General features: G+C 50.8%; 10 protein-coding genes across 10 annotated transcripts; 3 read left to right on the top strand and 7 right to left on the bottom strand.

The window, feature by feature from the left end:
• Positions 1-159: 159 nt before the first annotated feature.
• RhiXN_06947 (Vegetative incompatibility protein HET-E-1) lies at positions 160-2,434 on the bottom strand (the record flags this gene model as incomplete). Its single annotated transcript, XM_043326763.1, has 5 exons — positions 160-1,551; positions 1,617-1,664; positions 1,718-1,856; positions 1,964-2,043; positions 2,099-2,434. 5 exons carry the CDS (start codon positions 2,432-2,434, stop codon positions 160-162), a joined length of 1,995 nt encoding a protein of 664 aa, XP_043185235.1.
• A 690-nt stretch (positions 2,435-3,124) lies between these two features.
• Positions 3,125-3,411, bottom strand: RhiXN_06948 (Fungal specific transcription factor domain; the record flags this gene model as incomplete). The annotated part of the gene is made up of 2 exons (XM_043326764.1): positions 3,125-3,339; positions 3,402-3,411. 2 exons carry the CDS (start codon positions 3,409-3,411, stop codon positions 3,125-3,127), a joined length of 225 nt encoding a protein of 74 aa, XP_043185236.1.
• Positions 3,412-3,592: 181 nt separating this feature from the next.
• Positions 3,593-3,916, bottom strand: RhiXN_06949 (Fungal Zn(2)-Cys(6) binuclear cluster domain; the record flags this gene model as incomplete). Its single annotated transcript, XM_043326765.1, has 1 exon — positions 3,593-3,916. One exon carries the CDS (start codon positions 3,914-3,916, stop codon positions 3,593-3,595), a length of 324 nt encoding a protein of 107 aa, XP_043185237.1.
• A 570-nt stretch (positions 3,917-4,486) lies between these two features.
• On the bottom strand, positions 4,487-5,854 carry RhiXN_06950 (Fungal Zn(2)-Cys(6) binuclear cluster domain; the record flags this gene model as incomplete). The annotated part of the gene is made up of 4 exons (XM_043326766.1): positions 4,487-4,871; positions 4,929-5,070; positions 5,517-5,772; positions 5,822-5,854. 4 exons carry the CDS (start codon positions 5,852-5,854, stop codon positions 4,487-4,489), a joined length of 816 nt encoding a protein of 271 aa, XP_043185238.1.
• A 275-nt stretch (positions 5,855-6,129) lies between these two features.
• Positions 6,130-7,426, bottom strand: RhiXN_06951 (Fungal Zn(2)-Cys(6) binuclear cluster domain; the record flags this gene model as incomplete). The annotated part of the gene is made up of 6 exons (XM_043326767.1): positions 6,130-6,528; positions 6,585-6,672; positions 6,747-6,849; positions 6,904-7,063; positions 7,120-7,309; positions 7,371-7,426. The coding sequence occupies 6 exons, from the start codon at positions 7,424-7,426 to the stop codon at positions 6,130-6,132; spliced, it is 996 nt and encodes a 331-aa protein (XP_043185239.1).
• Positions 7,427-7,791: 365 nt separating this feature from the next.
• RhiXN_06952 (uncharacterized protein) lies at positions 7,792-9,051 on the bottom strand (the record flags this gene model as incomplete). Its single annotated transcript, XM_043326768.1, has 3 exons — positions 7,792-8,849; positions 8,905-8,929; positions 8,989-9,051. 3 exons carry the CDS (start codon positions 9,049-9,051, stop codon positions 7,792-7,794), a joined length of 1,146 nt encoding a protein of 381 aa, XP_043185240.1.
• A 289-nt stretch (positions 9,052-9,340) lies between these two features.
• On the top strand, positions 9,341-10,104 carry RhiXN_06953 (YqeY domain-containing protein; the record flags this gene model as incomplete). The annotated part of the gene is made up of 4 exons (XM_043326769.1): positions 9,341-9,449; positions 9,504-9,595; positions 9,654-9,755; positions 9,811-10,104. 4 exons carry the CDS (start codon positions 9,341-9,343, stop codon positions 10,102-10,104), a joined length of 597 nt encoding a protein of 198 aa, XP_043185241.1.
• A 188-nt stretch (positions 10,105-10,292) lies between these two features.
• Positions 10,293-12,053, bottom strand: RhiXN_06954 (Fungal specific transcription factor domain; the record flags this gene model as incomplete). Its single annotated transcript, XM_043326770.1, has 7 exons — positions 10,293-10,508; positions 10,562-10,687; positions 10,740-11,249; positions 11,309-11,568; positions 11,620-11,779; positions 11,836-11,954; positions 12,044-12,053. 7 exons carry the CDS (start codon positions 12,051-12,053, stop codon positions 10,293-10,295), a joined length of 1,401 nt encoding a protein of 466 aa, XP_043185242.1.
• Positions 12,054-13,632: 1,579 nt separating this feature from the next.
• RhiXN_06955 (FGGY-family carbohydrate kinase) lies at positions 13,633-22,121 on the top strand (the record flags this gene model as incomplete). Its single annotated transcript, XM_043326771.1, has 21 exons — positions 13,633-13,676; positions 13,736-14,135; positions 14,188-14,281; positions 14,338-14,540; positions 14,599-14,714; positions 14,775-14,913; positions 14,965-15,009; positions 15,060-15,116; positions 15,169-15,349; positions 15,402-15,508; positions 15,562-15,674; positions 15,841-15,950; positions 16,442-16,524; positions 16,899-17,037; positions 17,151-17,332; positions 17,519-17,675; positions 17,743-18,946; positions 19,650-19,852; positions 19,912-21,406; positions 21,473-21,612; positions 21,670-22,121. The coding sequence occupies 21 exons, from the start codon at positions 13,633-13,635 to the stop codon at positions 22,119-22,121; spliced, it is 5,664 nt and encodes a 1,887-aa protein (XP_043185243.1).
• A 110-nt stretch (positions 22,122-22,231) lies between these two features.
• Positions 22,232-22,828, top strand: RhiXN_06956 (Rho GTPase-activating protein gacZ; the record flags this gene model as incomplete). The annotated part of the gene is made up of 1 exon (XM_043326772.1): positions 22,232-22,828. The coding sequence occupies one exon, from the start codon at positions 22,232-22,234 to the stop codon at positions 22,826-22,828; it is 597 nt and encodes a 198-aa protein (XP_043185244.1).
• Positions 22,829-22,863: the final 35 nt, after the last annotated feature.

Consider the following 22,863-nt stretch of genomic DNA (forward strand, 5'->3'; position numbering starts at 1 on the left):
CTTAGACTGGAAAATCTCACCTGGAGCCAAGATGTGGCCTTATTAACCTGTACAACACCTTTATCGATTCGTCCCGTAAGGTTCAGCACTTCCATCCACAGCAGCAGTCTCTCAGATAGAACCCATGCAGAGAGTTGACTTGGTCTTCTTGGTTTTGTCCTACACCAGTTCGAGATGGGCTGCCCAATACTGGCAAGCATACAACAGATCTAAAGGCACATGCCTCTTGACATCTTCATCAATACCAGTAACCTCCGTATCGAATAGATATGAGGAGGGAAGATTACAAATGTTAAACTGTGGGATATGTCGTTCAATACGCTCAAAGCAAAGCTTAGCCAGCGTGGCGTTATGAGCATTCGCATCGCATGCAAAGTTTCCGGATCGGCTTGAGTTGAGCATATAGTCTGGGAATGACGCATGTAGCGTGCTGACTCGATCTTCCACGTCTGAGTTCGATACACGTAGGATAGACCACAAGGGCTTCAACGCAGCGTTTACCCTGGCGGAAGTGAGGTTGAGGAGCCCTGCTAACGCGCACACAGTGAGCGGCTCTTGTGCGCAGACTACAGTGTGCAGGACGAGCTGCATTCGATTTCTCTCGCCCTCTTCTAGACCCTCGTTAAATGCGGACTTGAGCACGATCTCGTATAGTAGGTCGATTTCTTTGGTCTGGTTGGAAGTCCCTTGTCCGGTACTTGATGCCTTCAGAATAGAGTCCAAACGATCTAGCAAGTCTCCGCCCCGGATATATCTAATCGCAGTAGCGGCATATATAAACAGAGCACCCGCCCGCTGTACAAGCGTACTAATTTGTTCTTCGGTGACTGGCACGGAAAGCTCTGCTAGCTCAGCGCGTAGGTATGTGGCAATATCCGCCTCGACCATCTTCTCATCCAAGTCATGGAGGACCAGCTTCGATTCGAGCTTCGCTTCGCGGATCTTCTGTCTGATATGATACTCTGGTCTACTGGATACCAGGAACTTGATAGGGATCGCTGATGCGTTCTCGAGTAGTACTTGCAGTATTTGGCCGACTTCATTTCCGTCTTCACACTCGTCCAACGCATCTATGACCACGACCATATTGTTAGGTAAGCTTCTTGCAACGCTCTGCAGAGGCTCAAGAATCATGCGCCGGAGCTGCACCTGTGGAAGTTTGGTATGTACGTCCGTATCTCGCTCCAGGACCTGAAGTAGTGCGCCTCGGAACGGCTGAGAGAAACGGGCAAGCTGATATGCAATGGTGGGTAGAATGAGCTTGACGTCACGACATTCCGGAAGAGATCTAGTACAAAAGAAGCTGGCACCGAGCTCATATCTTTCGTCGAGGGTAGAGCACAGTGTAGTGGCAATAGTAGTCTTGCCTGTCCCGGCCATGCCGTTGACCCAGTACACCTTTTCCCCTTCACGCTTGTTTTTCCATGCTTCCAGGTCTGATATGACTTTCTCGCGAGTTTTGGCGGCACATTGTCTTCTTTGTACCACGTTTGCCTGTGCAGAGTCGTAACACGCCGACATCGACGGCTTGAGTCTATCCAGTTTGGCGTCCTAAGGAACGAAAGAATACGATAGCGTCTTCATCACTTGTCTAAACTAAAGAGTCATGCACTCACTGATGCTTGCCCGTCTACGATCCTCCATGTGTTCAAGCTTGCGTTCATCTTTGCAACCATGAATGTCAGCACGCTACTCGTATCTCTCGTGGAAGACCTACCATCACTCTCTCAAGATGGTCTTCGATACGACGATAGCATCCTACAATCTTGTCGAGATCTTGCTCCGCTTGGAGGTAACGAGATATGACGTTCCTGTCCTTCGTGCCATAGACCTCCCGTAGCTCAATCTGAATGGCTCTGGGTTTGGCACCATTAGCATCATTGGTTCGAATCAATACCTAAAATGTCACGCACTCGCATAGGTTCGTTATGCTGGATGTTATCGCCGGCGGAGTGTTACTGACAAAATGGACACGAAGGTTGGTGAATAGCCCTCGAGCTTGATCCGCAGAGCATCGTACTCTGTGCGCGTGGTAGAGACGCTCTAGATATGGCATTCATATGAATCGTTCGTGGAACAGAAACACCTAGTTAGCTACCTCATAGGTCCGGATAAACCAGCTCAGGTCTTCGATCGCCGATACAAGCGGCGAGAATGCGGAGCTGCGCTTCAGCGCTTCCAGAAATGCGTCGAGGTTCTTCCAGTTATTCTTGCTAGTGCCAGTGGGCTTGGTCTGAGCGGGTTCAATGTGAGGCGATGAAGGCACCGGGACGAGTGGGCTGGATACAAGTGCAGACACGGCGACCGGCGAGCCAGCCCTGGAAGTAGAACCTCGCACACTATTGTTCGGCCATGGCGTCTCTGGCCTCGACGGACTTCCGCGACTTGGACTCCCATCCTTTGGGGACTTCAGTAGCTTTCGTATGTGCTTCATAGCGAGCTATATGTAGGATATATAAATTTGAGTAGGGCACAGACGGGAGAGAGATCTAGAGTTGCAGAGACACGTGGGTGGGCCGGTTTGGGCGTCTAGTGTCTATCTTATCGGCGTTAGTGGAAACACCAGCTCCGAGTCGCTCACCAATATCTGATTGGAAATAAAGATGACTCTCTTGCTTGCTTCATTTCGGGTGAGATTTTGCGGCAAGTCCTTGCTCAGTCGCGCTTAGCATGAATCACGAAGTACTCCAGGATGAGCCCTGCTTTTTCCCTCCAGACGCGGGCTGGACGTTTATTCTGGTATATTTTCTCGGCTTGCCCTGACCATAGAATTATGCGTAGTGCTTGTTTTCTATCAAACACTTTCTGTCCCGTCGGCTGAAATAAACTACATCCTGACATATAAGCTGGCGGATATGCCGTGTATCTAGAGTGTAGTAATGTGACCCACATATGATAGACTAGATTATGATTAACCGACATGCACCAGTGCGCCCTAGGCCTCTCCTCCCGAATCAATCGAATCCCAGGATGCAACGCCGGGCTATATTACCAGACACACAAGACAGGAGACCGGGACAGCTGTCTGGAATTAAAGTACACATACATCTTAAGAACAAGTAGCCGCATAATCATAAACACTAAAAAAAAACCATAGAATACCCACGACCACACTAAGCGTTCATCATACCTCGGCGGGTATAGGCAAAACCAAACATCGTGAGTTCACATAGTCGCCCCACGTTACCGGACTTCCTCCAGAGCCTGCTCCATGCCAAAGGTGGTCAAGCACAAACGAAAAGTCCGCTCCGCGCAACAGACAGGCATCGGTCTTCTGAGATGCCTGGATCTTCTTGCGGAGGATCGCACGGTGCCTTTCTTTTCGCCAGCTACCCCAGCCTGTGGCGTGCAGTACGGCTATCTGTTAGCGACCGACCAAGTATTTATGGTATAACACTTACAATCAGACATGGGATAAATAAATGCGTCTCCAATGGACTACCAGCCTCAACAGCACTTGCCAGTTGCGCAACTTGCTGCACTAGCGGTTCAACACGGCCGTCACACGATCTCGCCTCGCACATTCCCTAACAACCCACTATCAATGCTGGTCACGTCCCAAACTAAACGACTCCAACCATGTATAGATATATCAAGGCTGCTTGCCTCCAAGCCTCCTGGACTGCCAGGCGAGTGACAATCTTGACGGCTGGTCGTTGTAGTCGACCGGCGCTTTCCATTTTCGAACGGCTGCTTCGCACTCTTCGAGTCCATGCGCACTTGTGGCATCTTGATTCATGAGCCGTGACGCCCTGTGCGCATTGACCCGAGCAAGCGCTATCAGAACGACAATGGGGCAAGCAAATGCAGGCTCCAAGAATAAGTCTTTGCGTGGCCTGTGGTCGTTTGGACCAAGAGTAGTGTCATAGTGAATCAAAGGTGCGATGCCGAATGACAGAGCAGAAACCGTGTCCATAAGTGTGAACTTGCCCAACTCGTGCCTTGGCCCGTGAAGCGCCGGGAAAGTGAAATGGCTGAATCTCCCGTCCATAAATCAGGATATTTTACGGCCAGCTGAAGAAACATCGGTGCGCCTTTCGGAAGATCGTATATCCAATTGAGCTGTTCAGAATCATGAAGCATATACTGCGAGCTTTTGGTGTGTCAGTAGTGCCAGGATAAATAAAGGAGAGACATCTACTCACATTGCAGTTCGAAGCCAAGCGATCGGCTAGGTGGCCCACATTACTCTCCACAAGGCAGACTGGGTTCCAGGATTCGATTGTGGAAGGTATCTATCCACCTATACCCTTGCCAGTTGGTGTCGTCGAGCAACGCCTGGGATATTCTCGCACCAAGATACAAGGTCTTGCAGATGAGATGGGAGCCTCGTACGAGGTAGTTAGTGAGGCCCAATTCGACCGGATATGGGAATGGACGGAAAGCTATTCGATGTGCAAGCCGTGTATCTGAGGAGAAACTTAGAGGCATGTTTCACCAAGAACTTTTCAAGAAGTGTACTTACATTGGACTAAAATCAGGCTCTTCATACTGTCGAGATCGAACGGGTCCAGTTGCGGATTATTGGTATACGCTTTGGTTCGTAGATAGACGTGTTGCTCTGCTCCTGTTGCCAGAACCCAACGCCATCGAGAGTGGGAGAGCCGGAAAAGATGTTCTCAGGCGCTGTTGTTGGCCAACACACCTGATCACTCGAATACGAAGAAGAGTCCTGCTCCGGGGAATATTTGGAGGCGGGTTCATTCTGGGTAAATAATGGGCTTGAAGTTCCGGCACTGTGTGTGGCATCATTATCCCTGTGCTTGGATAATAATACCTTGGATCCACTCAGGTGGGAATAGCCCAGACAGTTGAATCCACCGAGAGCACATCTCTCGCACTCTGGCTTTCTTTCGTCGCACTTCTTCTTTCTAGGAAAATCCAAGAGGTGACTAAGAGGGACAAAACATGGCTCTACTCGAACTGACCTTTGTCTACACGTGAGACAGCCTTTTGAGGATCGGTTGGGGACTGGATCAGACGGGATGTATGCCGTACCATGGTCCACAATGACGCTGGGTCGTAGTGCGTGCAGCTGGAATGCCAGTGCAATCCCTCCGTATTTAGTCGCTATGTGTTCACGGAATTATGACGAAAAAGGCTGTGCAAAATTTGATAAGGGAAGACCGTAAGTGGGATATTCAAAATTCAAGATCAGGCAAATGGAGTGGTTTGGGGAAAGAAGAGCAAGGACAGCATCGTCGACCAATACCAATCCCCCAGCTTGGCAATAGATCAAATTTATTGGCTGGCCAAGCGGCCAAGCCAACGTAGCAACGTTTACGGTTGTGGGCAAACCACGAGTAGAGGATAGCCTAACTTTGAAAACAGGTAAGTTATGGCTTTACGAATCGGACTGTAAAACTGTATATATTGGCTATGATCGTCATGTGGAGTAGGATTCGATCCAAACACATACACACAACTGTCAATATAAACCTGTCGATCATGCCTGATCGAAATTATAATATTATCTGACATGTTTACAGCGTAACATTATACAATACGGGACTAACACACCAAACCCCAACCATAAGTCAAATCAGAGCCAGTTTTTTGGACTTTTTCAACATCCAAAGGCATGACTGCATAACGCGAGGTCACATAGTCTTCCCAGGTCACCGGACTGCCCCCGACCGCGGCGCCATGCCACAGATGATCAAGGACAAATACAAAGTCAGCCCCTCTAGTATCCGCGCATCGATGTTCCGATGCCAGAATCTTCTTCCGAAGAACAGTACGGTGTTTCTCCTTCCGAGCAGCTGCCCCCGCCTATCAGATCCGTGAGACATAGTGATAAAGCCCCGATCTTGGCACTCACTATCAGTGCTGGAACAAATAAGTGCGCCTCCATAGGGCTATTAGGCTCAATGTAGCAGCCAGTTGTGCTACCTGAGAGACTAAGGGCTGAACTCGATCATCTGACGAATCCGCCCCACACAACCCCTATGGGAAAAGTAAGAATAAAGTCCGGGGATGGTGGTGATAGTTAGAGAAATAAAAAGTCCTACCATATACGCGTATATCAACGTTGCCTGGCGCCAGCACTCCTGCACTGCCAGTCTGGTAATTGATTCAAACGGCCTTTCGGTATAATCCAGCTTCGGGGCCCACTTTTTGACGCACTCCTCAATATCCCAATATCTCCCGAGTTTGAACTACCTGGTCCATGACCCGCGCAACCCTAGCCGAGTTAATTCTAGCAAGGAGTACCAGTAAAACGACAGGACACGAATACACCATTTCCAGAAAGCCGTACTTCCCATGCAAGAACTCGTTTTCGTTAACAGTCGTATCGTAGTTAATGAGAGGAGCGGTGCCGAAAGCTAGAGAGGAAATCGCATCTACGAGAACAAATCTGGCCATCTCATGTCTGGTAGGGTTGAGTGCATGTGAGATCGATATAGCAGAGTCCTTAGACCATACTTGAGGCGACTGAGCGGCAAACTCGAGGAAGATAGGAACACCTTGGCGAAGCAACGAATAGCCTGTCCGACTGTCCGTCAGCATAAAGGCATACAATGTAAGCTATATAAGCGAGTTGTCAATAAACCCAAGGCTACAAATGAAACTAGATTACTAACGTCGTGAACAGCTGACAGACGGTCTGCCAGATGGGTTGCACCAGTATTCAGGGATAATGGTTGCGTCCATGATATTTGGCGATGAAAGCTATCAATCCACCCCACGAAACGTTGTGGTTAGTGCCATCGAGAAGTGCTTGTGCTATCCGCGCCCCGATATACATTGTCTTGAGGACGAGGTCTGAACTTCGAGCCCTTTCTTCGATAGCTCTACCGAACTCGTAAGGAAACGGCCTGAACGGCGCGCGTTCAGCGACTCGTAAATCTGAAAAGTACTTGCTCAGTCTTATGCAGCTTCTGCTGACAAACCCTCACCCACATTGTGACACCACAAGGTCCACCATATTATCCCGTTCGAATAAGTCGAGCTGAGGGCCTTTGGGTATACTCAGAGGATGCCCGTGAGGGTGGGTTAGAGATAATGTATTGGGATGTACTGGATTTCCCATACAACTAACAAAAGGGAGAAAGTCGGCAGTCTGCAAGAGCACATATAGTAACTCAATCGACAATGAACACAACGATTGAAACATACTGTGGGGTGGTTCGCCTCGATGAGTAGGTGAGATACGCTGTCTTGCACGTTGGACAGGGTAATGGAGCCCGACGATGAGATATGATTGCTATTTGATGAGATGCCCTCCAGATGAGCATAACCCAAACATTCAAAGTTGCCAAGCAAGCATCGCTCGCACTGTGGGCGTTTTTCGTCGCATTTCTTCTTCCTATAGATCATAAGGCGTCACATGTCTGTGTAAGGATCCTAAGCATCATAGTCAGACTGACCGTCGTCTACAAGTAAGACACCCTTTCGCTGATCGGCCTGGAACCGGGTTCGGCATGGGTAGCAAGGTCAAGTTATAGAACACGAATCACGTCAACTGTCTATAGATATGTACGGCAGCAAAGCATCCACGATATCCTAGAAATGTCATTGGCAAGTGGGTGATGTTTGGAACAAGGCGGTGCAAGCCAGGCGACGGGTCGGATAAAGATTGTAATTACCAATGTCTTGCTGTAACTTTGTTGACTAACCACTGACGCGTGGACCCTGGCACGGCCAGTGCTTTCTAGAAACAGACGACAACATATTCCAACTTCAATCAGACTTGAATAGGAAACCGATGGTTTTTTTTTCGCAAAAATCTATAGCATAATCAAGAGCCGCATCCCGTAGAGAAAAATATGCAAGTGACAGTTGACTCGTCTATGATACAGAGATACCGCTCTCGGTGACCGTAAACTCAAGCTCAGATTCTATAACCGTCCGTGCCTCTCCAGGTCGTTTGCCGATCGTTCTGGCCATCGCCCGTGATCTCTCAGCTTGATCCTCACGTTCCTGGTCCCCAGTCTCATCTTCTGGTAATACGTCATCTCTTAACGGCTCGGGTCCTTGTAAAGGAATTGTGATATGGTGTGTGAGAGAGAATTTACTCGCCCGCGGCTCAGACTCGAACGGCGATGGGTACGGTGCACGCAAATGCTGACGAAAGTACACAGTCGAAGGAGGAACTTGTGAGTCGAGCGCCGCAAGACCCCAGTTTGTGAGCAACGCAACCAACCCGAGAGAACGACGTAGGTTGAGAATTACTGTGAGCACATGGCGTAATGGGTTCGCGTCTGATCGCAGCGGTGGAGGTGGGGGAGGCTGTGGCGCCGCAGTTTGGACTTCTGCAGGCTCGTTCTCGATCTGCTCAGAAAGCCAACGGTCGGACCAGTAGAAGCTACTAATCCCGTCGACCATTAGCATCCCGATCTGTTCGTCTGCCATACCTGTGCGATGGTATGTAGGTATTGCCATCAGCGTAGTCGCGAGCGAGAGTGTAGAATCAGGTCGAAACAGGTGGACCCGCTTCAGTGCGTTTATAACAGCCTGGGATATTATACGATCGTATGATTCGGGAGTATCTTGAGGGAGGATGGTACCAAGTCGGTCTCGTAGGTATGAACTAATGATGGCGTTTAGGCGACGCGGACTCCATCGCCCATCGCAGTCGCATACAATGACAGATCTGTTTCGCCCACCAATAAGCACATCTTTTTTCTCTTGATAGCCTTCCAAGTTCACATCCATTCGATAAGGAAGTACGCATGTCATAGCCCAGAAGTAAAGCAAGTGGGTTTTGCCGCTTGCGGCCGGTCCCTGAATCTCAATAATGTCACCACGCGCCCAGGATGATTTTGGGAGAGTCTGCTCGAGTTTGGGGAATGCTCTGATGATATGGGAGTCGAAGTCTTGGATAAACGAATCGCCCGGTGGGTCCGCTGGAAAACAACCACGTATAAGAAACATCACACCGACTAGTGTGGGTCGACTTACTTGTTTGCTTAACTCGATTGATCAACTATCAAACTCGACAGCTTGAGCCTCCGTGATACATATGGCGAAGTATCTAATTCTCACGTGAAGACCAGACTCTCGGCGAACATCAGCTAACCCGTCAATGGCCTTAGAGGTCGAGGCCATTAATAATTTATTTATGCAGTGTGCTGGTATCGATTACACAAGGCTCAATGATTCAGTATCGAGAACCGACTACGAACGAATCTTCTATCGGTCTACACGCCGCCGAAAGGTTCGAGGAGTAGTGGTAGTGGAGTTCAGGTAGAAGTATATATGGCAAGCGCCGCAGATCCAACCAATAAATTATTTCAAATAAGACTTTCTCTCGTCCCTCGCGGTTGATCTCTCGCAGTTCCGGCTTCAAGACTCTGCTTCACGCGTCACAAGACTATTCATCCACTACGGCCAAAACATGGTTTACCGGCAGCTCCTCCATGCTCGCCCTCAAATTGTGCTCCGAGCGTCCCTACCTAGATTATACATAGCACCTCGTGGTGCTGCAGCTCGATATTTCGCCTCTGGTACGTCAAGCTATTTAAAAATCACGAAGATAAATCATACTAAATGACTCATAGAATTACACACGGCTGATGTACGTACTCGACTGCGTGAGGAGCTCAAGCAGGCAATGAAAGCCAAGGACAGCTTCCGGTCAACTACAATTCGCGTATGTCGCTCAATCAATCAGCAACTGGCTTTACTTGACGCATACATTCTCTGTTCAGTCTGCTCTAGCAGAGATTACCAATGCGGACAAGGCAAACAAGAGCACTCCAATCGCTAATGACAATATCCTCTCATTATTACAAAAATCAATTGCACGCCGAGTAAGTTTTGCTGCTTCCGTTCTGAGTTCTGTGACCATTTAATGTTCAGAGATAGACAGAGTCGGCTTCCCAATTCCGTTCAGCATCGAGAAATGACCTTGCAGAAAAGGAAGAGGCCGAATGCCAAGTGCTTTCGGGTTTCCTTCCTGCACAGCTGAGCGAGGAAGAGATCGAAAATCGATTACGTGAGGCATTTTCGAAACTCGAAAGTACAACTGGGAATCCTGGAGCATTGGTTGGAAAGCTCATGAAGGCATTTTATGAGACGACAGAACGGGCATCTGTCCAAGCTGATGCCGTGAGTAAGAAAGCGCGGGAGATCATCCAATCAGCCGCTTCGAGCAAGTGAATGATTATCCATTAGTGCCGACTAATAATGCTACAACAATAACACCACCATTCTATAATGTATTCAAGTATATAAAGTTACCCCGCCTTCCGGATAAGCATGAATTTCACCTCCTTCGTAGCCTTGCAGGTTTGTCCTTAATCAAGCTCATACAAGTGCATGTCGGTCGCACCATCGGATACTGGCCTTCAATATGAGATCGGTATAGTTGCACAACGAGATTGCACGTAATCCTCCCATGTGACCGGGCTTCCACCTTTTCCTGCACCATGCCAAAGATGATCCAATACTACCACAAACTCAGAAATTCGCAAGACCATTGTAATTTCACGTAGGAACGAGTTGTTGGTCAATTTACTACGTAAGCTGGCGCGATGTTTCTCTTGACAAGCGGCAACTCCCGCCTGGGATACGCATTTAGTGATGGGTTTGAGTAAAACTAATGGAAATTTCTTACAAGTACACATGGTATCAGTAAATGTCGCTCCAGCGGGCTTCCGGCTTCGATCGTATTCCCGAGTTGGACAACTTGTCGAACTGCTGCTTGCACCCGACGGTCCGCCGAATTCACCTCCTTCATTCCCTAAATGATAAAGAGGTTATATGGAAGAGAAAGCTGTTTGGTACAAACATACCATAAAAAAGTATATCAGAGCTGCCTGACGCCAGGCTTCCTGCACGGCGACCCTCGCGATGTCCTTCGTTGGCTCGCCAGTATTCCCGACAACCGGAGTCCAGCTGCCCAGGATTTTTTCAATGTCGCATTGATTATCGTTATTCGAAGCCCTTTCTCCCATCATCCGCGACGCCCGCTGCGCGTTAATCTCTGCCAATATACATAGAATCTCTGAAGGAATTCCATACACCATTTCGAGAACGCTACTTGGCCTCCTACCGTCGCATCCGGGAGTGGTATCATAATGGATCACAGGAGCTATACCGAGAATCATAGCAATAATTGTGTCGTTTACGATGAACTTAATGATTTCATATCGGCTTTGAGTAGCCTTTGATATGGAGATAGCAAAATCACTCGGCCAAATTTCGGGGGATAGTTTTGCTAATCGCAAGAACGTAGGCGTGCACTGTCGAAATAGAGAGTACCCGACTGACGTCCCAGATACGATAAATCCTAGGTAAGCTACCTTTAAATGATAGCGGTTAGTGTGGAAGCACAGTTCTCTCGAACAATGATTATACCAACATCATGCAGTCCACCCAATCGCCCTTCCATCGATGATGCCGGTTCGGTTGCGGTAGATGGTTCCAGCATTTGCTGGCCGAACCGGAAGATCCAGCCGACATACTTTTGGCTATTTATACCATTCGTCATATCTTTTAATACTCGGGCACTGAGGTACATCGACCACCGAGTGAATTCGGAATATTCGATGCGCCATAACAACCCTTGCTCAACAGGCGTCGAGGGTGTCTTGAAGAGCAATTTCTGTGAGAACCAAACGACTGCATGCTGTTAGTCCTGTAATTTATATACCATAAGTGACATCTACACACATTGTGATATAATGAATGAAGTTGCATCTTCAAGCATGACAGGATCCGATGAGATATCTCTTGGGATAACAGCTGCAGTCCCAAAACTCTGCACTGAGGCACGAACCCCAGGCGATTGGTCGACTTCATCCGTACGTTCTGGTAAGGCGATAAGGCCATCCTAAGAAACAAGAATGTTCAATTCAGATCATAGGTTGTTATAAGTTGGGGATTTACCAACGTTGCAGTGGAAGGTGACTTTGCATCTTCGACAGTGCTAGGAGAGGAGTGTGTAAGAAACCCGACATTCGTTTTAGTCGATGATTCTCCGTCGTAACCTTGTGTCGAGCTGTATCCTAGACATATGAAGTCTCCTTGAATGCATCTCCTGCAGTGTGGTTTTTGCTCGTCACATTTCTTTCTCCTTTATATATAAAAGTCGAACCTGGAGACATACGGGACGGCAAGATCAAATTGACAAACCTGCGCTTGCAAGTCAAACAGCCTCTTGTTGAACGTTTTGGAACAAACATCAGGTCAGTGGCGGTGTCTGCACCTGATGTCTAAAGCGATGAAGAGCCTTGCCCTCGCAGCCAAGCTTCACAAACGCGGAAGGCCGGAGAGATATAGCACCTCAGACACGTGCAGGTTGGGTCACTACAGGGACTAAATCAAGAGCTCGAGTTGCCAAGTCATAGAACGGTAGGAGATCGAACACAAAGCTACGATGGTTCAGAGGCCTTTTAAAAGTCGTGCAAATGTTTTGTTGGTAGCTGGCGGGTATGGTTTCTTCTGATACGGAATCGTGTGGCTGTCCAGGAGGACAAATAGACATAAGCTTTCCGTGATCACCGCAATCACATCGTTTACAGTACCTATCTTTGCCCACCAATATGATCCAAATGTTTGCTTCGTCTGGTGGTGCAAGAAATATATTCGGCACGTTTTGGTGTCATGACATCTACGTGGATTAACTTACACTAGCACACTTCCGGTGAAGGTACCATAGTAGCCTTATACTGGGTGCAAACGGAGGTGTCCGTCAAAATATAAGTCTTAGCACAGTTTCTCCTTGAGACCCCATTGATAAAATAAGATCCTGAAATGGGCCTAAGAATATTACTGGGTAGTCAAACACGTTTATGTATGCGTGATGAGATGGAGCACAAATACCTTCATAGGCACATATACACCGAAAACATGCATTTTAACTTTGCCTTGATTCGCTCGCTCTGTGCGAACCCTATAGTTTTCTCATCTATCCTCCCGGTCTCTCATTCATTTCGAATACATTTACTAGCTTTGGAGCGTAGTCATTCACCTGGCACCTAGACTTGCCTTGAAAGATGAGAAATACAGCCGCATCTTACCTAGCTATATGGACAATTTCAAAAACATCTTCGATCATGACGACGTTGTCAATCGCATTACAGAGCATAAGCTGGGGTTAGGCTACATTCGTAGGCATAATTTAGTTTTTCTGAAACGGAGAATCACAAATGCCATTATTCAGGCCCAAATTGCGAAAGCTTTGTTGCCGGAGAAGCTCAATCTAGTCAACACCCAATGCAGTACGTCACTTCCTGGGATTGTGCTACTTACAGTGACACTACGGGATCGCATTTAAAAAATACAATGATACGAGGCTACGCTTCCAAGCGGTACGGGAAAAGTGATATTATTTTTTCTCGGAAAGACATGGAGTATTGGGCTATGTAGTTGACCAGTGCTCTGATACGCTCAGTCCCTAGAGAGGCTAGGGTGTACTTCTATACACGATCATCCAACTCGGAGAAATTGGCTATCTTAGTTTCGACGTTGTCCATTGTTACATTTCGAGGTGTGTCAAGGTAAATGGAGTCTCAATCACATCTTATCAATAACAAATTGATCGATAGTCTTCGGGATCTCGGATCGCCTGCCGTGGTGGAGCTAGAGCCTACCACCCCATCTTCGCGAATGCAAGCCGGGATGAAGATCGCACGGGTATATAAACTGATTTATCGACGGCGCGTGACGTGAACGACGTTCACCATGAGCACCTCAACTGGAGAAAAATACTATCTGGGTGTAGATGTGTAGGCCATTCATTCACGTGAGGGTGACGCAATTTATCAACTAACCTTGACTTGGACAGAGGCACCGGTTCCGCACGCGCTGCCTTGGTTTCGCCTACAGGCCAACTTTTGGCATCGTCCACTCAAGCGACTACAACATGGCGTTCTGACACTGACGCTCGTATTTTTGAACAATCTACGACGGAAATCTGGAAACAAATTTGTATTGCTACGCGGGAATGCCTCGCGACTGCCAAAGTTTCCCCTTCTGACGTTGCTGGAATTGGGTTCGACGCGACTTGTTCGCTAGCTGTTACTAATCGACAAGGAGAGCCTGTTTGTGTGACTGGTGGGAAAGAGCTAGGAGGCACGGGAGAGAGAAATATCGTGTTGTGGGCAGATCATCGTGCTGAAGAGGAGGCGGGAATTATCAACTCGAGCGGAGCTGTCGTATTGGACTATGTCGGAGGCACGATGAGTGTAGGTCCTTTGTGCTTATCCCCAACCAGACATTAACCTTTGATCCACTCAGCTCGAGATGGAGATTCCCAAAATCCTCTGGCTCAGCAGACACATGTCTCCTGAGAAATTCGCCCAATGCCAATTCTTTGATTTACCCGATTGGCGTACGTCATACCTGCACTCTCATTGTACCCTTGCCCATCTCATTTCACCCTTACAGTGACGTACAAGTCGACCGGTTCGCAAGCTCGCTCCACTTGTTCTTTGACATGCAAATGCTCGTTTGTTCCGCCCGGTGCGACCGAGGCAGCACACGGCTGGGTACCCGAGTTTTTCAGGAAGATTGGGCTAGGATCGTTGGTGGATGATGGTTTCGCCGCGTTGGGCGGATGGGGCGTGACTGCTCCTTCGGACAAGAATGGCGTATGTTCAGCATGATTTGCTCTCATCTACAGAATATTCAATTTCATCGGCGGTTTAGGATCCCGGAATCGTCTTGACAGCCGGTCAACCTGTTGGACATGGTCTGACGAAACAGGCGGCCGAGGAGCTTGGACTGGTCGAGGGCACGCCCGTAGGAAGCGCTGTGATTGATGCGTACGTTACTTTACACACGCCTTTACCCAGCCCTCATGTATATTAACTGACGTTGCACAGTTACGCAGGCTGGATTGGTACCGTTGCGGCCCGGTACAAGACCAAATCTGGGGAAGAACTGAGTCCTGCACCTGGACTTGAGGCGTCTGGTGAGCGGCTGGCAGCTGTGGCTGGGACGAGTACGTGTCATGTCATTCAGGTGTGTTGCGATGCTGTTGTGATGGAGTGCACTATTGATGCTGTGATGTAGAGCCCCAAGGGAATTTTTGTTCCTGGTGTTTGGGGACCCTACAAGGTGTGTAATTAATTTGCGAGATGTATGCGGGCGTTAATGATTTTGGTCAGAATGCTGTGTTCCCTGGGTGGTGGATGAATGAGGGTGGACAGTCGAGTACTGGCCAGGTGATTAGCACTGCACCCAATCTGTTTTATTTTATTAACTATTTCACATTAGCTCATCGACTTTGTTTTGACCACCCATGCTGCCTACCCGCGCCTTCAAGCGCTCGCCAAAGAACAGCAAAAGAGTGTGCATGTTGTATTGGCTGAGAAACTCGAAGCATTGAGACTGGAAGCCGGAGCAGATAGCCTAGTCGAACTAACCAAGGACGTCCATTTCTATCCTGATTTACACGGTCTGTTCCCATTTCCATCCAGCCTTCCAAACCAACTAAAACCGCCAAAAAGGCAACCGATCTCCTCTTGCCGACCCACAGATGCGCGGCTCGATCGTCGGTCTCAAGCTCGACTCTGGACTGGGCGACCTTGCACTCAAATTCAATGTCACTCTCGAAGTACGTCATTTCCCACGTTCATTGTTCCATCGCGTAACTCATACTGGGTACAGGCTATCGCCCTTCAAACGAGGCATATCGTCGAGACTATGAATGCGCGTGGACATACTGTTCGGTCGATCTTCATGTCTGGTGGACAGGCTGCGAATACCAAGTTGATGCAATTGTGAGTGTAAAGGTTTTCGATATTTTATTGGATGAGATGATTTCCAAGAAGGTTCTTGCATATGATTGGCACTATGCACCATGAATCATCATATTTGTTATACTAGATGATCTCCTCTTGTGGAATTATAGCTTGCGCAGAAAGAATGCTTACGTTTATTTTGCAGGTTTGCGGATACGATCGGCGTTCCGGTTATACTGCCTCAATCCCACTCGGCGGCGGTTGTGCTCGGCGCAGCAATGCTCGGAAGGTTCGCAGCTGAAGTGGTAGCGATGGGTAAGCACATATTCTAATTCCGGATAGCCATTATATTTCCACACTTGGAATTCCATTTATCATTTGGTTGAACATTGGAATGTTCCATTGTTTCTTGAATGTTGGAATGCATCGGAGGCCGAGCATGGGAGAGGGGGATATACCCTGGGTTGGAAGGTGTTCATTAGAGAAGTGTGACATGCTGCCTGGGATTGATGCCTGTGGGTATACCGTATGCGTATCGGAGGTCGAGGAATGCGCGCGGTAGCGCGGGACGCGGCTGCTCGCCCGGTGACTAATCAAATCGGCCAGTCCGAATCCGGCCCGCTGTATGCGCACATCATCACTGCATCGCGTGGATAGGTATATGCGTTATGTCATATCGCGTGTAGATCATCCCCAAGCATATTTTTTTTCTCTATCTTACTCTTCCTTCGCAACGCGCCTGTGTTCTTCATTTGAATGATGGGTTTCTTCTCGGCGGTTGTGACTAACTTATATTGTTTTTGCAGGATCGGATAGGCAATCTTATGCGGACCAAAAAGTGGCGGAAGAGGCGAGTGAAAAGACCAAGGAGGATCTATGGAAAATTATGGTGCGTTTTCTATTTTCTTTTTCTTTTTTTCTTTCAATGGTTGTGTGGCGCCTGGGTGGCGAGCGGTCAGTCGTCGCTGGATCTCACAATCGGACGGCTGTGCCCGAGCGGACAATGGCCTCGGTAGTGAGCGACCAAGCGCAAGCATATAGCCGGAGGATACTCTTTCAGGCAAGGTGGTTGCGGATATTCTAGTGCGGGTCGCCTTTGTATGCAGTCTCCGGCGTTGACCGGATCTGATGGTTGCATCGTACCCTCGATATCGCATCACTTTCTCAGCGCCCTGACCTGTGCATCACTCTTTTTTTTTTTTTCTCACCCGCTATCAAGATACATTGCAACGGATAACTGACAGCACATGTATGTATGTGTAGGTGGAAATGACACCGCCCGGCACGGAAGTTCATCCCAAGGCCTCGCCCAAGGAATCCAAACTGCTCGACGCCAAGTATAGCATCTTTTTGGAGGCGATTGATATTCAGAGGAGGTGGAGACGGGAAATGGCGGCTGCGGGTCAGTAAGGGTTTGGAGCGGTCTGTAGATACAGTATCATGAGAATAGAAGAGTGTAATGAAGTGAGAAGAGGAAGGAGGACATGATGAAACATAAAGACAGAGTCATGATAGGAACAAGAAGGCAGCAACATAATGAAACGAGGGCGTCGGCTGCCGTGTCGCGGGAACGAAGGACGGGTGGTGTGGACGCGTGTCACGTGGGCGTGGATATGAGCGCAAAGGGGAGGGGGGATTTGCAACCGAAACGAGCAACGTCAATTGAGAACTTGGCACGCGCGGAAGTAGTTGAAGCAGTAGGTAGAGGGATTACACTTTACGCCGATGCCCACTGTGGAATGCTGACCCAGCGTCTGTCGTGGTTGGTAGCTCCTGGGCGTGTGCTTGATTTGTCGAGAGAGAGGTAAGTTTGGGTGTATGGTGGATTTGAGATTGGAGTATTGGTTAATATAGTTCTTGTTGGTTCGTTGGTTTCGTGGTAGACCCACGTCAACGCCGCCTCCGAGTTCGTATTCTTATTCTTATTCGTGTTCGACCACGCCTTTGGCCTGTTCGAGCGAACATACGACACCTCATTCCAGTCGACCGACGACGCCGACGCCGAGGGGAACACCGATCTACGGACGATTCAGCATGTCTGTGCGTGCATTGCCGGCCGTGCCTGGTGCCTCCTCTTCGACCACTACGCTATCGCCGCCTGGTTTAGATTCCCGCAGTGCATCCGTATCTTCTCTCGCCACGAACCCTGCGATCCGACCGCTTCCTGCGCTCCCACCGTCCCACTCCCAGGTGTCCCTCGCCGCCACTACTACGTCCGCTAGCACCGTGCGGCCGTTACCTGTGCCCCAACCAGCTGCGAACATGAACACTGCGTCGCTCTTGAGCGTTGACGAGGCGCCGTTGGGGTCGGCTGGGGCTCCGGTTCGAGACCCGGTCGAGGAGAATAGTTGTTTGGGGGATCGGACTGTGAATGTCCTGGCTCCGCCTCGGACGGTTTCAAATCAGGACCTATCTGGCCATGGGTCCGCGTCTGATTCCCAGCTACAGCCGACAGCGACGACGACAGAGGCATCGCAGTCGACGGCTACATTACACCCCACCTCGTCCGCATCCCCCGCTTCGTCCGTCCAGCCCTCCCCGACCTCGAACTCGGCCTCGACACAGCCATCCCCGATCACACCGTCCAGGCCGTCGCCGCTCGCCCGGCTGAACAGGAAAAAACGCCAACTGTCTCGGGACTTGCTCAAGTTTGGCGAGTCGGCTGATTCGTTGGCTGTCCCCACGCCCTCTGGAGTCGACTTTGAGATGATCCCCCAGCACCATATGCAGACCCAGCAACAACACTTGAGTGGTGCCCAGTCTCCGACTAAAAATGCTCAGCCCCCGACCCCTGGGAAACCGCCCCGCTTGAACCTCGGTTTATTCTCATCCCGCGCACGCAAAGAGTCCAATGTTGGTGGTGTTGTGTCCAGCCGACGACCGAGCACACCAGGTAGCGGGGGATTGTTTATGAGGAGTGGGAGTGCGGGGAGCGAGGCCAGTACCACCACCACCGAGGACCCCACATTGCTCGGCCCCAATGCAAACAGCGTACGAAAACGAGGAAGCACGACGACGGGAATGTTCCGCTCGCCTAGCCCTAGTTCAGGTCCAGGTGCAGTCGGAATGCGAAAAGCTGCGAGCGCAGGGGCCGGTCCTATCGTTTCTGCCGCTTCCAACGATCTCTCCTCGTCCGCAGCTGGCTCGTCTACCGAGACCCCTGCTTTGAGCTGCGATAAACCAAATGCATTGGCTCAGCCTACCAAACCTCTGAAGCTTAAATCCCAGGCCCAGGGATTGTTGAACACCGCCATCGGGATCGGGATGAGTCTGGGTGGCAGAGGGAGCATCAATGTGATGCCTACTAGTCCGTGAGTCCCAGTTTCTGCTAGTGCTTTCTTCTCCAAATCGTTCGTTGGCTGTGTGATACTCTCAGAGGCGTTGGCAGTGCCTTTCTTGGTTGGCTGGGGATCACTTTGATTCAATTGTTTCACGGCCTAGATCTACGGATCATCGTCCCATAAACACTTCATATATTCCTCTTTTGCCCGCGGCCGGGGTACGTCTTTACATAAGGGTGTGGGGGAGACAGACACGTTGTCTCCGTGTGGACAGCGACCGCCTTTATTAACTCCTCGTGTCCAACCTGATCTTCCTTCCTCCTCTCCACCGCTGGCGTCGTGGTCATTGCTGCTCACGCCCCCACCAACGTTGATTTACGAAACCTAAAAAAAGGTCTATTTGGCCAGTTCCCCTATTAGGGGCCTCGTGTCCGCCATATCTGATTTCTTTCCCCTTTTTTTCAACGAGCTTGTTTCACGTTTCTTCACATCTTGTTGAACTATCGCGGTCGAGTTGAACTCTCACCTTGTTGTTATTACGTCGCGTTGGTCATTGTGGCTTTGTTCAAGTTGGAGTTGGGCGGGATTTGCCCTCGTCCACGACGACTGTTCTACGGCAATTTCTCCTAGTCGCCACGTCCCCCCGTCCTTGTCTTTTCCTCTGGCTATTTGACACGATTTGTCTGATTTCAAAATAACATCAACTAACCATGCCCCCCAACCTCTTTCGCAGAAGTATCGCCGCTGCGCTCGAGTACATGAGGAACGAACACGACCCACCCCGTCGCTCTGTTCTGGATGAGAAGCGAGATGAACATGGGGTTTATGGTGCCGAATCGACAGGAGAGGACAATGCGAGGAAAACGATGGAGCGGGATCGAGGGAACATGGAGCTAGCAGGTCGCGAGAACATTTGGGCGAAGGATCAGGCGACCGGTCGATTGGCGGCAACGGACTGCGAGAACGCCTCGCCAACGCCAACGAATCGAGAGAAGATCTGACTCGCAGTTCGGGAGATACGTTTGATGACGAGTCGGATGCTGAGAGTCAAAAGGTCCATGGGCAACCTAGTATTTCGGATTTTGCGTCCAAGGGCCACAAGGCGAGCTTTTCAGATGCTGGCAAGTCGAGCTTCTCGGATACGGGCGCAACGTCGTCGGGTCCTTCGTCGAGCGTGAATTCGTTGTTGTCTAATCATACCAATACCGGGACCAGCGCGCACACTGATGCGGATGACCATCCTTCGCATGCCGTAGATACGGGCAGCACAGACGACCATCTCGTTGTCCACGACGAGGAAGATCAACATGAAGCCGACGCCTCGTTTAGCTCCGAGCCCTGCTTCGATCAGGCCTTTTCGTTTAATCCCTCGGCCAGACCCCAACCCCGCGCGGCTCAAGATCCGGACAAGCGTGTGTCGACGGCGTCGAGTCAGCGCACGTTGACGGCCTGGAACACGGGCGGGTTCGTATTCCCCAACAATAACGCCAATGCCGAGCAGCAACAAGGTGGTGCTCCCCTGGCCCGACTCCATACGACCGATGGGAACCTGGATGTCGAGCACGAGGTTGAATCCGAGCCTCTCCCCAAGCCTACTCCCCGTCCGGCCAGACTGGGTCAACTGGCCGGGTCGCTCAAGCGTCGGAGCGCGTCGATGAGCATCCTTTTACCGCCCATGATGAGTCCCAGAAGCCCCGGTCCCGAAAGCGAAGCGTCCAGTCCTGGTCTGATGCCTACGTCGCCCCCGCCGCCTATGCCTACCCGACACGCCCATTTTGATGGCGCGGTCACCGACTCGGAGGGAACTGCCCCCGTGCGCAAACGAAGCCGTCGAGTACCCGGCGGGATCAAGGGCAAGATCGCGGCTTGGACTGCAGCGGCGGACCCGCAGCACCGACCGAAAAAACATACGAACCGCGAGGCCGAGCCGCGTCGCTCGGATTCTCCGCACCACCAAGGATACCCGTATTCCCATTCGCCAGCGTCGGCGCCGGCCCTACAAGTCCACACGCATGTTCATATCCCACAGCTCCCCGCCGCCGCCCAGACGCCGCTCATGTCGATCGCGGCGCTCGCTCCTGCCGCGCGGGACCTTGCGCTCGGCGTCGGAAAGCGGGTCGAGAAGTTTTACAGGGCGAGAAGTGCGAGCGGGGCGGGCCACGAACAGCGTCCGTCCTTGGGCGGGATGCGAACGACGTCATCGACCGGGCGCGGCGCACACACCAACGCCCATGCCAACACCCACGCCAACACGATCGGACTCGGACTGGGCGTCGAGCCTGTCTTGTCTGCGCCCCTTCGGCCTGCTGTGCCCGGTGCGTCGGGTCTGGTGTTTGGGCGCGCGCTGGAGGATCCGAGTGTTCCGCGCGACATGGACGGCTGGACGGATGAAATTTTGGGCGTGAGGCGGTGTGTGGGGTTGCCTGTCTTTGTGTCACGCAGTGTGAGGCATTTGGAGCGCTGGGGAGGCGACGAGGAAGGGCTGTTTAGGTGCGTTTCCGTCAGGGGGAGTTGAGAATTCGAGTTGGTACTGATGGGTCTTTTTTGGGTGAATAGGATTTCGGGGCGGCCGTCGCATGTGTCGAGGTTGAGGGCCGAGTTTGATGCGGGTGCGGATTATGATTTGTACGAGATTCCGCCGAGCGATTTGGATCCTCACGCCGTGTCGTCGTTGTTCAAGGCCTACCTGCGACAACGTGAGTATATACACGAGTTACTTTTGATCGACCTGTACTGATTTTATAATGTGGTAGTTCCCGAGCCCATTTTGACCCGGGCACTCAAGGGTCAATTCGACATGGCCATGACTGCTACGGACAGCACCTCCAATGCTTCGTTTGACATTTCTAAACTCCCCACTAGTATGACCTCGTTTGGCGAGTCATCTGAAAATATGCGCTCGTTGGACGACGCGCTCTTGGCTGATATCAAGGTCCTCATCGACCACTACCCCAAGCCAACTATAACCTCTTGCACGAGCTCTGTCATTTATTGCGATACCACCGAACATGCGCACACGACCAAGATGCCGATCGGGAACTTGCTTTTGCTGTTTTGCCCGACGCTGGGGCTCAGCGCTGGGTTCTTGAAGTGTTTGGTCGAAGGGCAGGATGTGTTGTTCGAGTGGGGGAGAAAGCCGCCTGCTGAATCTTTGCTTCCTGTGCCGTTGGCCCTCGATCGACCAAAACGTCGGTTTCGACTGTGACTGGGCCCACGACTTCGCCCGGACCGTCCAAACATGCACCGTCGGCCTCGACTTCGGCCGCACCCTCGTCGATTCGTTCGATCAAATCGCCATTGGCGATTTCGACTGATATGTCTTCCCCTCGTGCGCGAGCTCAAACGACCACCAGCTCGGGCCCGCCCAGTCGCGCGTCGATGTTCTTCCCGAATCTCCCCAAACGGCCGTCTATCAGCCGTTTGTTCGGCGTCGGCAACTCGAACCACGACTTGATCAACTCGGCTCCGCGAGAGTCTCGTCACTCGAGTAGTTCTAGCGAATCGTACATGACGAGCGACGACGATGACCAGCAACAGGTCGCCCAGTACGCCAACCCAAAGCGACAGACCCGTCCGCCGCGTGTGTCGCTCGATATCCCAGACGGGAGCTTTGCCCCTTCGTTGAGTCCTACCAAGGACGCACCCGAGACCGAGGCGGAATCGGGGCATCGCCGTCGTCTGCTAGCGCCAAAACGCTCGGCTCAGACTCCGATTGCGGACATGTTCAAGTCTCCCTTGACCGCGGCAGTTGCGACTACCGCTCCATCGACTGTGACTGCCACCGCCGTGTCGAGCAAGACGATGCCTCCCAGACTGGGGCTGCAGCTCGGCAACTCGCAAGATGTGGACGAGATGGGGTGGAGTCGTGGTGTGTTGGATGCTGCTGCCTCGGCGAGTCTTGGGCACCGCTAGTCCCGTCATTGCGCATCTTTATTTTGTTTTCTGTT

Source organism: Rhizoctonia solani, chromosome 13 (assembly GCF_016906535.1).
Source record: "Rhizoctonia solani chromosome 13, complete sequence".
In the NCBI taxonomy this organism is placed as follows: Eukaryota; Fungi; Basidiomycota; class Agaricomycetes; order Cantharellales; family Ceratobasidiaceae; genus Rhizoctonia; species Rhizoctonia solani.